A 15,616-nucleotide genomic window follows, 5' to 3' on the forward strand; every position below is an offset into this window, starting at 1 on the left:
AGTCGATGCAAGCGTGCGGAAAAGCGCTCTCTTACGGGCCCACGAGGAACACAGCAGGTGTGCGCTAAGTACATCAAGCGCATCGATCCGATCGACCGGCGCGCTGTCAGGAAAGCGGTCCACCGGCCTTCCCTGTTCATCTCCAGCCCGCGCTGACCTTAATCGCCCGCCTAAGTAAGCAGCACCTTCAATCGCGCTCCCTTCAATCCCGCGTTTTCCTTTCTCTAACCTCGTCTGTGCCCCTCGTAAGGAACGCGAATACGTCAATATGGAGCCCGACGCGTACGTAGGCTACGCAGGCTGAACAGGGCACGGATACAAACTGAAAAGAATTTCTGTTCGAAGGACACCTGTTTTTTTTTTTTTTCTTTCAATTATAAAATGTAGACATGGCGCAGTCTTTCACATTTGTGAATTACAGAAAGCCTTTTATTATTTTCACAGAATCAATACCGCTGCTTGCGCTCAATGGCTTGGAAAATCATTCTCTCAATGTGTCACTATTCTCCCATTTTCCACCGTTCAATTGCGTAAGATATCAATTATTACTGTCAGTCACTTGAAATACCAGTATGTTTAATCAGAGATTCTTGTGGAATGAAAAAAATTTGAAACTAAGGAACTATTGTGCCCTCTGCTGGTCAGATAGCATATATACACATTCTCATACTCACTGTAGTATATAAAAACTTCTATGACTTCTTAAAAATGCTATGTCACCAGAATTAAAAGAAAAAAGAAGGAGAGCTCCACGAAGGCCAATGTTTTTGTCTCAGTCCATGTCTTTACCTAAACGTAGTGTTTTACCTTCAATTCCTGTGAAATTCAATATCGCTTTACTTCCTAAAATGCAGACACGTTCTCAAAAACAAAACGCTCGAGACGCCTTCCATTAGACAAGGTAGCTCTTAACCAGCTCTTAATCTTTTTCTATTGCTCCCCCTTTAAACCTCATTCCCTGGAGCTGCCGCTTACTGACTCAAGAGCTTGATGACCCTAAATCCAAACAGGGGATGCTCCATTACAGCAGAGAACGGGTCGTTCTGTCTCTCGATGCGGTCGGGTCATGGGTTTTGGAAACTATCTCGTTTCTAGTGCCCCCGTTTCTTTACGTTGGAGGTGACCGCTTGCTGAGGGGGAGTAACGTGGGCAAGCTCAACGTGAAAAACAACACCTAAACAAAACAATAACCACCCCCCCCCACCCCCCCCCCCCCGCCCCGTCCCCAACAGAGCGTAAACAATGAGGTTTACAGGCCCCTCTTCTCTTCCACATCGAGGAAGACACGCGGTGACACTCAATTTCAGAGTCGGTGTGTTACGCACCGATCGATATGATGCCAACGGGACCTGGCAGAAAGTCAAACTGGCCTCTGCGGACCCCGGTTAGCTGTGAAGAGCTTCGAGATTCAATCATCCCCTCAGAATACTAATTATTCCATTCTGATGCCATTATCACCCTCAGTTTTGTTATAAATATCCCAACAAAAACGTTCAGGTACAAAATGCAAACTTACCCATGCATACAAAGCACCGTCTATAAGTCATAAAAAGTTGCTAAATCTAGGCCTGACGTTAAAAGCACTGATATCAAAATGAGTCCAAGTTACAATACACAATATTGGCTATCTTAGTTCACACAAATTGAACAAGCTCTGTTCCAAAAGTAATGCTACCCAATGTTTCCTAAATTATTTAATGTAACTTGGCCCTGTGTTTTTTTTTTCATCTTCCCACCAAAAGGGAATGAACATTTCCCAAAAGAAAATTATCCAAACCCTGGTCTGCAAGCAACTCTTGAAAGCTGACGCATGGTATAGGCTACAGGCAAACACATTCCAAGGTCAACTTGGTCAAGTCAAAAGTTTGGTCTCTGAAAAGGTCATCTCTCACTAAAGTATAAGCAAACCTAAATTCCCATATGAAACATAATTTTGACAATTATAACGGTTGATATACTGTAACAGGAGCTAGAACATAAGCAGTGGGTATTTAATTTAACAGTGATATAAATTACTGCAGGTAAACTATACAATACAATACAACAACGACAAAACATTACATTCCTTGCAGTTCATGTCTATATAAATTATGTGTACATGTATGTATGTATGTATTTTTGTATGTATGCTTTTATAAATGTTTGTATGTGTCATATGTTTAAAAAGTTTTTAAAAATAGTTTTTTGTTACCCTTTTAGCTCTTTGGGTGATGGTAGGTGCTTTATTCAGAAGCTTTTCAATCAGATATTCCCTGGTCTGTAAATAAAAACAGGATGACACATTTATAACACAAAATGCAAACTCTTGTGTAAAATAGTGTTAGTGTAATACTGAATGTGAAAGAGCAAGCAGTACCTTGGCCTTTTGGAAAAATTTAGATTTCAGAAGTTCTGCTGCTGTGGGCCTAAAATACAAAGAAAATAGCCAATTAAAAATGGCATTCAGGGCCGTCTGGGCAGTGTAGAGGTATAAGCACTCGCCTACCACCGCAGAGGCCCAGGTTCAATCCCCTGCAGCGGTACCTCCGGCTTGGTCAGACATTCCTACGAATACAATTGGCAGTGTTCGCGGGTGGGAAGCCGGTGAGTCCTGATCGTTGCGTTGGCGACTCCTACTGGTTGGTCGGGGCGCCTGTTCAGCAGGGAGGGGATCTGGGGGAGATAGCGTGAACCTCCGCACACGTTACGCTCTCCCAGTGAAACTCCTCGCTGTCAGGTGAAAAGAAGCGGCTGGCGACTCCACATGTATCGGAGGAGGCATGTGGTAGTCTACACCCTCCCCAGACCGACAGAGGATAGCGCATCGACCAGGACAGTGATACACACGGGGAATTGGTATAACGACTTAATTGGGGAGAAAATGGGAGAAAAGGGAAAAAAAAACACACAAGAAACAGCATTCCAGTAACTAAGGTTCAGGGCGTGAAATATGAAATATAATAAAATACCTCAAAGACCATTCAGTACATTTTTCTTCACTCTAATATTAACTCAAGCGGTGACATAACATAAGAGTTTTCATAAAATAAGAGTTATGATTAATCCTGTTCTAATCTATGATTCAATCTGTGTGCTTCAGCAGGAACATCCACAGAGATTAACTAAAATAAACTAGGCTAACTTGCTAATTTATTTGCACCAGGCTACGCAATAAAAAACACACAGTTTAATCTTCTAGCAACTTAGTGTAAGTACATACTAAAATAAAGTGCATACTGTATCTGTGGATTTATCTGAGCCTAGACACCTTTCACTTCACCTCAGCCATGAACCGACTCCAAGTGGCATTAATGCATGAGATGTTCAAGAAAGACGGCGCCTATTTACCTTGCATACACCCTTATGTATGTACAGTACACACCGCTAACATTTGACACACGTGGGCACTGCTCTGCAAAATAAATCAGACTGGCTTTCCTTCTCAAGCACGCGAGCACCGTCCCCAAAAATTACAAATCCTGCATCTAATTTACAACCCCATATAGCCCGCCACGAATCCAGACCTTTAATAACGATTCGCTTAAGCGCATTAGCTGAACAGCCGTGGAAATGCGCTTACCTCTTAGTGGGGTCTTTTTGAAGGCACAGGGTTATTAATTTTCGAAAAGACTTCCCGTACTTTTTCACCATATCTTTGTCCTCCACTCCGGTTTCGAGCGTAGGCGGATCGTTCTGCAAGGTTAGCATTAGAACCTGCGACGCGGAGAGAAAGACAGAGAAACGGTTTCTTAGCAAGGCCACACAACGCGCATTGAGAGGGAAAAAGTTATTCACCGCATTCTGTGCAAAATGAATTCCGAGCAACGTCTTCTGTCCTTGACTGTACCTTCTATTTGCTGGCTTTTCACAATATTAGGACTGGCAAACACTTTTTGTAGGGATAATACAACGCAACAACGCTCTGCTGCAATTTTACGGCAGTGTGAAAACATGGTTTGACAAAGTGGATTTTATGACTTACATCGCTGTCACCTGACAGCGGTCCCAATGAGAACGCCTGTCTCTAATCTCAGCCCAAAACGTAGCACAAAGCAGACCCTCGTTTGTGACCTGAGAAAGCTCTGGAAAGCAGGGTTAAACTCTTAATGGGGTGCGCTGCCAGTTACTGGACATATTCCAGAGCACTGAAAACTTTATGTAGAATGTTTTAAAACAAAAACTACAAAGACCAGACAGGACTGAACAACAGGTTACGCTATTTTACAGGTATTGTGACTGAGTAGGCAGCCTTCATACCGGAGACAAATATATACTTTAACTCACAGCAATATATTACCCCCAAATCTAGTGGAGCTAACTAATATTCTCACTCTCACTGTGCAGCTACTAAACATCCTCTAATGAGTGTTCCAACAGGCAGGAAATAGTGCAAAGCAAACTTCCTGTTCAACTGACAGAATTATCACATTATGAACATTACACCTATTGAATGAGTCCCCTATTACACAGCAAGCCAAAGAGCCATCAAGCTTCCCTTAAGGCTAATAGCCCGTTGAGAATCTGTACTGTATCATGCACGGCATCATAACAAAATTGTGTTGCAGCAAGAAGCCTTCTTTCAGACAAGAACCAATTTTCAGTTGTTGGTGTTACAGGTTACAGTGTGCACTGGCGCATCCACAGTTCCCATATAGGTCAGTGAACGTAAGAGCGGTTGAAGACACCTTCATGGGTGGGTATCTGTGGTAGGGCGCCGACCCCGTCGCCAGCTCTATGGCCGTGATCCCGAAGCTCCAGATGTCCGCTTTGAAGTCGTAGCCTCGTACCTGTGAGAACACAGCAGCGGCAGCGGTGGTGTCAGCGCAGGGGTTGTGCAAATATGCGTGATCACTGCTAACGATTAGCACCACAGGCTTCAGGGTCGCTCACCTGCTCCATCACCTCAGGGGCCATCCAACATGGCGTCCCCACAAAGGTCTTCCTCACTTTGTTCCTGGTGACATCTCCTCCAGTGGCTAAGAAGGAGCTAACTCCAAAATCTGCAATGCCGCGAGAAAGAGAACATCTGTTTTTATCTGCCACAGATTTGTTTTAAAGCTTTTTTGATAAGAAATGTAATTCTTCTTTGCATTTCTTCCTCAAGAAGTACATAATTCAGAAATGTAAATTTTAGAAGGAAGTTAAAATGGACAGGTAAACAAGTAAAACCAAAATGCATACCCATCTACCAATTTGATAAGACCAAATACAGTAAACTGCAAAAGTATTGGAACAGTTGTGTCAAATTGGTTGTTTTTCCTCTGTACTAATCAAATTTGTATTTCAAATCAAGCAATTACTATGAGGCTAAATTCACAATGTATCTAATCCGTTTTTTTTAAACAGACATAGAACTATATCACAACATTGCCATTCAGTGAGTCAAGCCTCTCTATTCCAACTCAACATAAGTATTGGGACAAATGACTGTGAGCTGTTTCACAAGTTTACCATATTTCCCTTTGTATAAATGGGAACCAGTGAGAGTCGGGACATGGGTTATATCTTTTGGAAGCATTTGTAGAGTCTACTTTATAAGTTAAAAGATACAAGACAAGACCAGGGCCAGAGAGCCGAGTGTGACGACCAAAAAAGAAGAAACAAAAGAAAAAACGAACTACTGGAGGACTTAGGAATCACCAGCAAATAGGTCATCCATGGAAGTGATGACAGATGATATAAATATCCTAAACTGCCAGGTAGAGTAATTGCTAATGTTCTCCATACATTGGGGGACAAGGTATTGCAGGACACTGTGTGCAGAAGACAGAGAGAGACAAATTACAGGCTACGCTTCCAGGTGCAATCGTTCATCGCCACCAAGAACAGAAAGGCGAGATTGGAATTTGTAAAAAAAATTTTAAAAATACAGAGATGACCCTGTTGAGTTTAGGAAACAAGCCTTATGGCCAGATGAGCCAAAGATAAACTTTTACTAGAGTGATGGAGACAGAGAGGGGCTGCTATGGACCCTCAGTATACTACGTCATCTGCAAAGCATGGTGGAGGCAGTGCGATGGCTTGGGCCTGTAAGGCTTCATCTGGAATTGGTTCAGTGGGCTTTACTGATGATGTGAACCATTGATGGCAGCAACAGAATGACAGTCGAAGTGTACAGAAACATAATGTCCACCAATATTAAGAGAAATGCCACCAAGCTCATTGGACAGAAGTTTATCATGCAGCAAGACAACCCCAAACATACAGCAGCCTTAACCAAAGAGCTCATCGGGAAGAAAAGGTGGAAGTGTTTGACATGGCCCAGGCAGTCACCATGATTTAAACCCTGTGAACACGCCTTTCAGTTGCTCAAAAGGAAACTGAAGCCTAAAGTCCCAGCAAACACACAGCAACTGAAAAAGGCAGCGGTAAAATCTTGGCAGAGCATCTCAAAAGATCATGTGACTCACGGACATCACTAGAAGTTTGATGACTGCATTGAATCACGAATCGAGTCCAAGACTCGATGCAGTCATCAAATGTAAGGGGTAAGCAACGAAATAATGACTCTGCAGGTCATTAAATTTGTATGCTGACTTGGCGTAGGGGGACTGCCTGGCAAACATGCTGTGTTCTTTTTAATTTTTCAGTTTTTGAAATCATAGCTATCCGTGCTCTACTGAAATATAGTAAATGCAAATCATTTCTTTAAAATGGCAATTACTTTGTGTACTGTGTGACGACTGAAGGAGAAAGGCACTGTGTAAAAACAAAAGGCATTTGCGTCACTGGGAGTATCGGCTGCAAGTGCACCTCTATGTCCATGTTATTCTGTAAATATTTTCAACCCTTATGTTAAAAATACCAAGGTCGGTGGGTACTCAGCTTCTTAGCTGTAGATGTTTTCATGAACCATATTGACCACTGCTTGAAGCCTTTGGTGACGTCAGTACTGGGCATTGAATAGTAAAATAGTAAAAACTTGGTAGTTTTTACTCTCTGTAAGTGTCTTGTCTTAGATTTGCAGTTTCTGCTCATTTTAATTATTATCCATTACACTAATGTTATTTCCTAAAAAATAAAGTAGCCTATAAGTTTAAAGACTGCTTTTCTTGCACGCCTCAGTTACTGCTCAATACTTGCTTTCCAGTGCTCTAGAAAGAGTGAGAAAAGAATAAAAAACAATTGAAATATCAAAAGTGCCTGTTCAGCAGTCACCCACATGGACGCCTTTTGGAACACTTGGGAGTGAATTTCTAAGTAGTTTTAAGCGGATTAATAATAGCCCTCCTTTAGCCATAGCAATATACCACGGACTTATTCCATTAGTTGGCCACAGATTACTTGTATATTTAAAGCCCCTACTTCTCACTGACAGAAAATACCACTTGTGTTTAATCACAGCATTGAGAAAACGTATTGGAAGACAGCCGCCCTGGTAGGTAAACTCAAAAACTGCAAGCTACATACAGTATATACATACAGTTTATACAGTGCCCTCAAAACTGTTTGGGACAAAGACCATGTCTTTTTCTTGATTTAGCTCTGCACTCCACAATTAAATTAATTAAACAATTCACATGTAGTTGAAGTGCACATTGTAGTCTTTAATTAAAAGGTATTTTTAAACACTCTGGTTTCACCATGTAGAAATGACAGCACTATTGGATCATGTGCAGTTCCTTTTAGCCTCCACACTTCGCTCTTGTCATCTCTCTGAAAGCCTAAAATCAAGACTAAATACTGAAAGCTCTCTTATACCTGCACTAAGGAAGCAATTGAACACACCTGACTAACTTCTGCAAAGCCATTTGTCCCAAACGTCATGGACTCCTGCAATGGGGGGAGTGCTATGTATAAAAAGTGCTGTAATTTCTACATGGATAATCCAAAATGTATAATAATACACTTTAATTAAAGCTGGTATTCTGCACTTCAACTACACATGAATTGTTTGATTACACATCAAAAATTGTGGAGAACAGAGCCAAAGCGACTGGCACAAGCGCAGATGAGCATGTGCTCTCCAAAGCATGCAATGAAAATCGCTGGTTTTATCACACCGCACACTGTCTGCAAGTTGGTCTTGCACAGACATGAGTAGGAGGAAGACTTCATGTGTGGCTTAACAGGAGTTGTGGAGAGGCCATACATCTCACGATGACGTTTAAGAACGAAAACGAAAGTGACGGCCACTAGCTGAGGACGTCGTGCTGGATTTCGCAGTTCGGAGCCACGTTACTCACGCACCTGCGATCTGAATGGATCCGTCCTCCCCCAGCAGAATGTTTCCCGCCTTCACGTCCCTGCGGTTGAGCACACAAAGAGCACATGAAGGGCGACCGTCTATCTTTCACGAAACCAGCTCTGCTGCATCGATTGTCGTCATACATGCTAATTAGTCCACTATCATTAGTAACTCCTAGCCTGAGGATACTGCTGTCACAGACCTGCCCTTGACATAACAGAGAATTCTATGAATGTGCAAATGCTCTATAGAGCGATAGTCCACTCATTAAGTTGCCATTAATTCAGAAATAGGGGATGCTTCTTTGAGTAATATATTCAATATATTCACATAAGGCCATTATTAAGGAAAAGCATAATTAGTGATATGTTCTGCGTACATTTCCTTACCTGTGGATCTGTCCATTCTTGTGCAAGTAGTCTAACCCTTCCAGCACCTCTTTTAAAATGGTGGCTATTATGGCCTCCTCTAGAACCCCATTCTTGTGCTCTCCTCGACTGAATGTGTGCTTTATAATGTCCAGCATTGATCCTTAACAACAGTAACGGACAGGACAACATTAGCAAGACTACACGAGGCCCAGAGAGCCAAACATCCCAATAAATTGCATTAAATATTCATATCACTGCACTTCTTTCATAGACACGGGCCTCCTAACATATTATCAAATCAGCAACTGTGTCGCACACTGGACCACAGAACTGTTATTTAAAATCAATACACTCAAATCGATAACATTGCCATGCCATGACCCATGCATATTTTCCGCATTGTATTGAGCGCTGTGAGTTTCTCCTTTCAATGATCATTTAAAATTTAAAGAGAAAAGCAAAAGCAGAAATAAAAAATGATACAAAACAATGATAAGAGCAAAAAAGCTTACCTCCACTTAGAAGTTTCATGACCAACCAAAGTTCATCTTTGACAACGAAGGACGTGTAGTAAGACACCACATTTGGATGACTGCATTGGCTCATTGCTTGAATCTCTTTCTGCCAAAAGAGAGTAGAAGGGTTTTTATCTCACAAAATATTAAGTGGCACTTTCAGACATCTTGCCAATTTATTTATTTTGCATTTTGCTCATTTATTTTTCACAAAGCATTATGCCAACATGACTCAAAGGCACTGAGATTTATCGGGTAGCAATATCTGCACACTTGTTACATTATTCATTGTCACATTATTTTTTTATCAAAATTCAGAGCACTGTAAAAAAATTGTCATTGTCAGTCCTCAGATGTGCTTAGTATTCGTGTTTCCTCTTTGTCTCTAATTCACACTCAGGACACCAAGAGAGCCACTCGAACAAACAAAATACGGGATCGATCAAAGCAGGTCAGGGAGCACGAGAGAGAGAAAACAAACGGGTCCAGGGGCAAGAGCGGCAAGCCGGAGAACAGGGCCCTTATTTAGCCCCGCGCTCACCAGCAGCTCGTCCATACTGGTCTGGCATTTCTCCAGGTTGATCCTCTTTATGGCCACGCGCTCCTGTCGCGGATTGCAGAGAGCGGCCTGCACCACCGCCGTCGCCCCGCTACCTGCAATCACAAACACAAGCGCTCCTTAACGCGGGACGCCAATGCAGACCGGCGCCCGCAATGCGATCAGTCATCGCGGCTTAATTACCGACAATTTATTATTATTTATTTTATTTTTTTTAAACATACTTTCATCAACATTAAGAAAGTTTGTGGCGCACTGCTCCCCCGCCCCTTTCCTGCTGGAATTATTTTAGGATAACTCATTTTGCGATTTGTTTTACATGCAAAATACCCAAATTTTACCGGCGTCTGAAGAATTAAAGATTTGCAAACGTGTTTGACCCCAGTCTGCAATGCAGCAAAATATAGTTCATACAGCACGACTGCAAAACGGTACGATGCACATAGAACTCTGTATTACTGCTTAGGGCAACGTTTATTTTCCTGTCACCAAGTTATTATACTGCTCTTAATGTGCACTCAAAACTAAGCAGAGTGTTTTTTACAATCATGGTCGCACTGTAATTCCAAATACAAATTTTGCACAGCTGTGTGCCATTTTAAGCACACACAGCAAATTACTTATATTACTTATATTACTTTTTTGCTAAATAAGAGAAAAATTGCCAATGAGGGGATGCAGTTTGACTCATTTCAGGACTTGGCAATGGGGTAAGACATTTTCCCCTTTCAAGCAAAAAGTAACTTAAAACAAGCCAATATTTTTGACTTGAGAGAAAGAAACAAGACTAAGTCTTGTTATAAGAGTAAAGCACTTGTTTGTACCCTTTTTTGCAGTGTATATAACATCAAGGATTTTGTATTTGTAATTGAGTTAGGTGTTAGTCATAGCATGAAAAAAGCAATAACATTTTCCCAATATGCTAAATGTTTTCAAACATCTCATCTCCATTAAACAGTAAGCCCACACACTCAGGTTAAAGTGCGATGCATTAGCTAACTCATCACAGGAGGGAAAGTGTGTGCACTAGAAAAAAAGGCGCTAAAATGTTTTCTTGCTTGTATTGCAACAGAGGTCTTTGGGGTGGCAGGTGTGTAGGAAGAAGCTGACTGCGGGACCGAAGAGCTTTAAAAAAGGGAGCTTTGAGTGTTGTTGCAAAGATGCACACAGCAGAGCACAGCACAGCTGTTTGCAGTGAGGCAGGCCTTGTCAAACGTACCACTCACTTTGCCAAGTGCTGGAGACAGATAAGGAAGAAGGTGGATATTCAAAGCACGGACGACTACAGGAACTGCTTAACTAGCACCACATATTTGAACTAGTAATGCTTATCAGACCTGATGAGGCAGCACTGGCTAAATATTACCCAGTGGATTTTCATGTGTCTTGCTTGGCAATGTGCATTCAAGTGTTCTCTTTTTTCGTCACTTAGTGTAGTCAGTGAGTGTATCTTTATTTTAGATGCCATGACAAAAACATCGGGATGAAATCAGATCATTCTAAACTGAAGCATGGTAAAAAGTCACATACTGGAACTATATAGTTCATTTATTCACAACAAATGATAGCAGATTATTCTTACTCCAATTGAGAACGTCTCATCTTCCCTCTGGCAACTGACAGATAAAGTAACATATCTCACCGTTCCCTTCATATAAAATCTGAAATCATCCATTTCAAACTAATAGGGATATTACCCAGAGAAAGCGCTTGATAATGGGGCTTTACAAACCTAAATGAAATTCAGAAGATAACGACGATACCAGTGACGCGCAGCAGAGGGCGTCGTGTGCATCATTGAAAAATCGTAGTGTCGCAAATAACTGATAAGGACAATGTGACCGATGTGTAGAAACATAATTTAAACTCCATACTCGAAAGACGTAAGGTTAGTACTATTATGGACTAGTAAAAACACTTATTTACATAATTTCTTTTTATGCACAGTAGACAAAATGAATAAGACACGAGGCCTTGGCTTGTAAATAGGCTAAATGTGGGCTACTTAAAATACGAAATAGGCTAGGTACGTATCATAGCTTAAACATCGAAATGATTCAACAAATTAAACGCACGCTACAAACCTTCACAACACGCATTAACCAACTTTTTAGATCATGTTATTATGGCTGCATTACTATTGTCAAAAGTGTTCAGAAAAAAAGCCTGTCATATCAAGGTAACATGGGTGACAGTAATATTACAAATACTGTTTCTATACTAGCCTAGCCTACTACTACAACTATTATTATTATTATTATTATTATTATTATTATTATTATAATAATAATAATAATAATAATAATGATAAAATACTAATAATAAGTATTACTATTATTATTATTATTGTCGTTGTTGTTGTTGTTGTTTGTTCTTATTATTAACTTTTGTTATTCATTTTAATGCAATAAGACCGGGAGTGCACAAACTTGAAAGTAGCTTGCGAATTTACAGATACAATAGACTGCTGTCATTTGCGGTCTTATTGTCAATATTTCGGAAAAGACCATAACTGGACACCTGCCACTGAGCAGCATCATTCGGAGACATTAGCCTATCGTCGTAGATTGGTGCGCGGAAAATGTTGTTTTATTTATTCGTTTTCTTTCCCAAAAATGACAAGTCCGGCAGCAAACTACAGCCTAGCTTTATTTAAAAACACATCTTTTTCAGGAAATATCGAAACCAGACTCGCTGTTCTCTTTAAGGCGTGAAATATCTTACATCCGCATTTCAAAGCATAGAGAACAGGGTATCGGCTGTTGCATAGAGGAAAGCCGGTAGGCCCTTGTGCTACTGTCCTTACCATTGATAATCAACGAACTTATAGCTTACATGACAGCATAAAGTAGACCGATTAACTGTGGTGCGCAAATTCTTACCGATAACCTCCTGGAGTTGGTATGACTCTCTGGTAATCGGCCAACTCGTTGTGGGCACTGGTTGCGGATTTTGGATCTGAACCGGAGATTCGCTGAGCTCCGCCATGATGCTACTGTTCGTTCCGCTACTTAACGACCTCAGACTGTAAAATTTCCTTTCACCTCCTGACTAGTGTCAGCTGCTATTGGTGATCACTACCGCCCGCGATGAAAACATCCGGAAAATGTAGTCGCATGCTTCAGTCGCAACTGTGAAACTGTGCTGCACGTTGTGCTTGAACTTCAAATATCATTGTAGCCTAAATGCATAGGTCTGGGTCCGTTGTAAAATTGATCAAAACTGGCGTATTAACTGTGTCTTTAATTAATAGGCAACCTATTCCGCATATCGATAGTAGCCTACCCGAAAGATTATCATCATTACAAGAAATATAAGGCATTTGTTGATAATAGTTTTTTGCAACAATATTGTATCTACTGTAGGCTGTGGTATTAATGAACTTCAGTTTTGCAAATAGGCGTAATTATGCCTATTTTTGATGGACTACAATGTAACTCGTGATTGGCATGGATGTTTTCACTCTTATGTCATTGATAAATTAAAAAAACAAACAAAAAAAAACAATGGATGGACAGGATCAAACTTGCATGTTTGTTTTTCATGATATTGAATACCAGTTGCATAATTAAATGGATCAATTATTTTTTCAGCTGACTAGTTCCCTAGATTCTGATCAATTTAGCCAGCCATCAGTGGACCTTCAAACGATAATATTAGAGCACAATGTGGCAGTTTAGCCTTAATATGAAGGCGAATGAATGTCTGACACTTATAGATATAAAACGTTGTTCATGCATGGTAAAGTGTTCAGTGCTTAATCAACTCTTACAGACTCTTATGGTCTCCTATGTACTCTGTAAGGCTCACATATGCTCTGTCAGAATTGAATTAACATTAGACATTTTACTGTATACCACTATTCAGGACGATACAATATTATACATAATATTGCATTATACGGTAACAAATGGATGTTACATTTTATCAGTCTCCCCTTTTTGACATAAACACCATTTTACAGCACAATGTCTACTAATGCCATTATTGCATTCTGTAGTGTATTACAAATATATTGATTAGATTGCAAAGTAAGATTAAAGAACATTACAGACAAAAACAATGTTTCAAGTATTTCATTTTGCCATTGAGATGCCGCCATGACAATGCAAAGGTTCTGGACCATATATGGTTTCATTTCAAACAGATAGTGTTCAACACTTCACAGTTCTGTTCTCTTAATGTTAATAAAGAAATCGTGGATATATAGTATTACTTGTATTGACTTGTCATATAGTGAGCTCCATAATGTTTGGGACAAAGCCTTTTTTTTCTTGATTTGGCTCTGTACTCCACAATTTTAGATTTGTAATGAAATAATGCACGTGTGGTTTAGGTGCTCATTCTAAGCTTTTATATAAGGGTATTTTTATATATTTTGTTTTCAGTACGTGTAAGTTACAGCACCTTTTATACGTAGTCCCCCCATTTCAGGGCATCATAATATTTGAGACAAATTGTGTCACAGGTGTTTCTGATTAGCCAGGTGTGAGCTTTCATTATCTAGTTTTGATACAAGCATTTGGATTTCCTTTGAAGTCTGTTATTGAAATTTGTCAACATGAGGACCAGAGTTGTGTCAATGTAAGCCATAATGAGGCTGAGAAATAAGAAAAAAACTGTCAGAAATGTAGGCCAAACTTTAGGCTTAACAAAATCAACTGTGAGCTCTGATGAGCTCAGAAATCACAATGGGCCTGGAAGCCCAACGAAGATGTCTACAGAATCATTCTGGCCATAATGAAGAAAAAACCCCAACCAACTGTCAGAAACACTTTTCAGGAGTCAGCAATGGAAGTGTTAAAGACTGCTGTCCGCAGAAGACTTCACAAACAGAACTACAGAGGCTACATTGCAAGATACAAACCACAAGTTTTACAGCACCCCTCTCCCCCAAATTTGTGAAATATGGTGGTGGGGGTGTCATGGTTTGGGCATGTATGGCTGCCACAGATACTGGCTCACTTATCTTCACTGATGATGTAACAGCTGATAGCAGCAGCACAGATAAGGGGGTGGTTTGGATCTTGGGAAGTTCCTTTTGGCCTCCACACTTTGCTCTTGCCATCAGTCTGATACAAGTATATCTTGATGTCATCAGTCCACAAAACCTTTTTTTCAGAACTCTGAAGGCTCTTTTAGGTACTCTTTAGCAAACTGTAACTTGGCCATCCTGTTATTCCGGTTAACAAGTGGTTTGCATCTTGCAGCATAGCTGTAGTTCTGTTTGTGAAGTCTTCAGCGGACAGTAGTCATAGACACATCCACTCCTAAAGAGTGTTTCTAATCTGTCTGACAGGGGTTTTTTCTTCGTTATGGTGATAATTATTTGGCCATGTAGAGGCCTTACTTGGCCAACAAGTCCGTTTGTGATTCCTTAGCTTACAGTGATCTCTTTCTTCTTTATGATGTCCCAAAGAGTTGATTTTGTTAAGCCTATGTTTTGGCCTATTCCTCTGACATTTTTTCCCCCTTATTTCTCCTTGACCGTCATTGACACAACTCTGGTCCTCATGTGGACAAAGGAGAATAACAGACGCCAAAACCAATCAAAAGCATAGTATGTGCACTATAGAAGCAATTCAACACACCTGACTAATGTGAAACAAGCCATTTGTCCCATTTATGGTGCCTTGAAATGGGGGGGTTGCTAGGTATAAAAACTGTAATTTCTACACAGTGAAACCAAAATGTATAAAAAATACCCTTAAATGAAAGCTGAGCATGTGCACTTTGACCAAATGTAATTGTTTTATTATAAATCTAAAATGGTGGAGTACAGAGCTAAATCAAGAAAGTCTTTATAATGTTGTCCCAAACATTATAGATCTAACTGTATACAATATATATATATATATATATATATGTGTGTGTGTGTGTGTGTGAGTGTGTAACAATGCCAGATTTTAGATAAGAATTGAATTTAATTGAATGAAACTATATTTCCTTTTATCATATATTTTCTTTTTTTCAGATTATACATCATTTCTTTCTTTTTGAGCTC

At 40.3% G+C, this 15,616-nt stretch overlaps 1 protein-coding gene across 1 annotated transcript in view; it reads right to left on the minus strand.

Annotated features, from left to right (window-relative positions):
* LOC135240335 (STE20/SPS1-related proline-alanine-rich protein kinase-like) overlaps window positions 1-12,768 on the minus strand; it is a 34,962-nt gene extending 22,194 nt beyond the window's left edge. The window contains exons 1-10 of the mRNA XM_064309683.1: window positions 12,495-12,768; window positions 9,595-9,707; window positions 9,051-9,159; window positions 8,557-8,698; window positions 8,170-8,225; window positions 4,870-4,979; window positions 4,665-4,766; window positions 3,560-3,693; window positions 2,357-2,405; window positions 2,192-2,257 (exon numbers count right to left, since the gene is read on the minus strand). Coding sequence (XP_064165753.1) covers window positions 2,192-2,257; window positions 2,357-2,405; window positions 3,560-3,693; window positions 4,665-4,766; window positions 4,870-4,979; window positions 8,170-8,225; window positions 8,557-8,698; window positions 9,051-9,159; window positions 9,595-9,707; window positions 12,495-12,600 — 987 coding nt within the window. The 5' untranslated portion in view covers window positions 12,601-12,768. The remainder of the gene's footprint in view (window positions 1-2,191; window positions 2,258-2,356; window positions 2,406-3,559; window positions 3,694-4,664; window positions 4,767-4,869; window positions 4,980-8,169; window positions 8,226-8,556; window positions 8,699-9,050; window positions 9,160-9,594; window positions 9,708-12,494) is intronic.
* Between the last annotated feature and the right edge of the window lie 2,848 nt (window positions 12,769-15,616).

This window comes from Anguilla rostrata, chromosome 15, assembly GCF_018555375.3.
Source record: "Anguilla rostrata isolate EN2019 chromosome 15, ASM1855537v3, whole genome shotgun sequence".
Classification (NCBI taxonomy): Eukaryota; Metazoa; Chordata; class Actinopteri; order Anguilliformes; family Anguillidae; genus Anguilla; species Anguilla rostrata.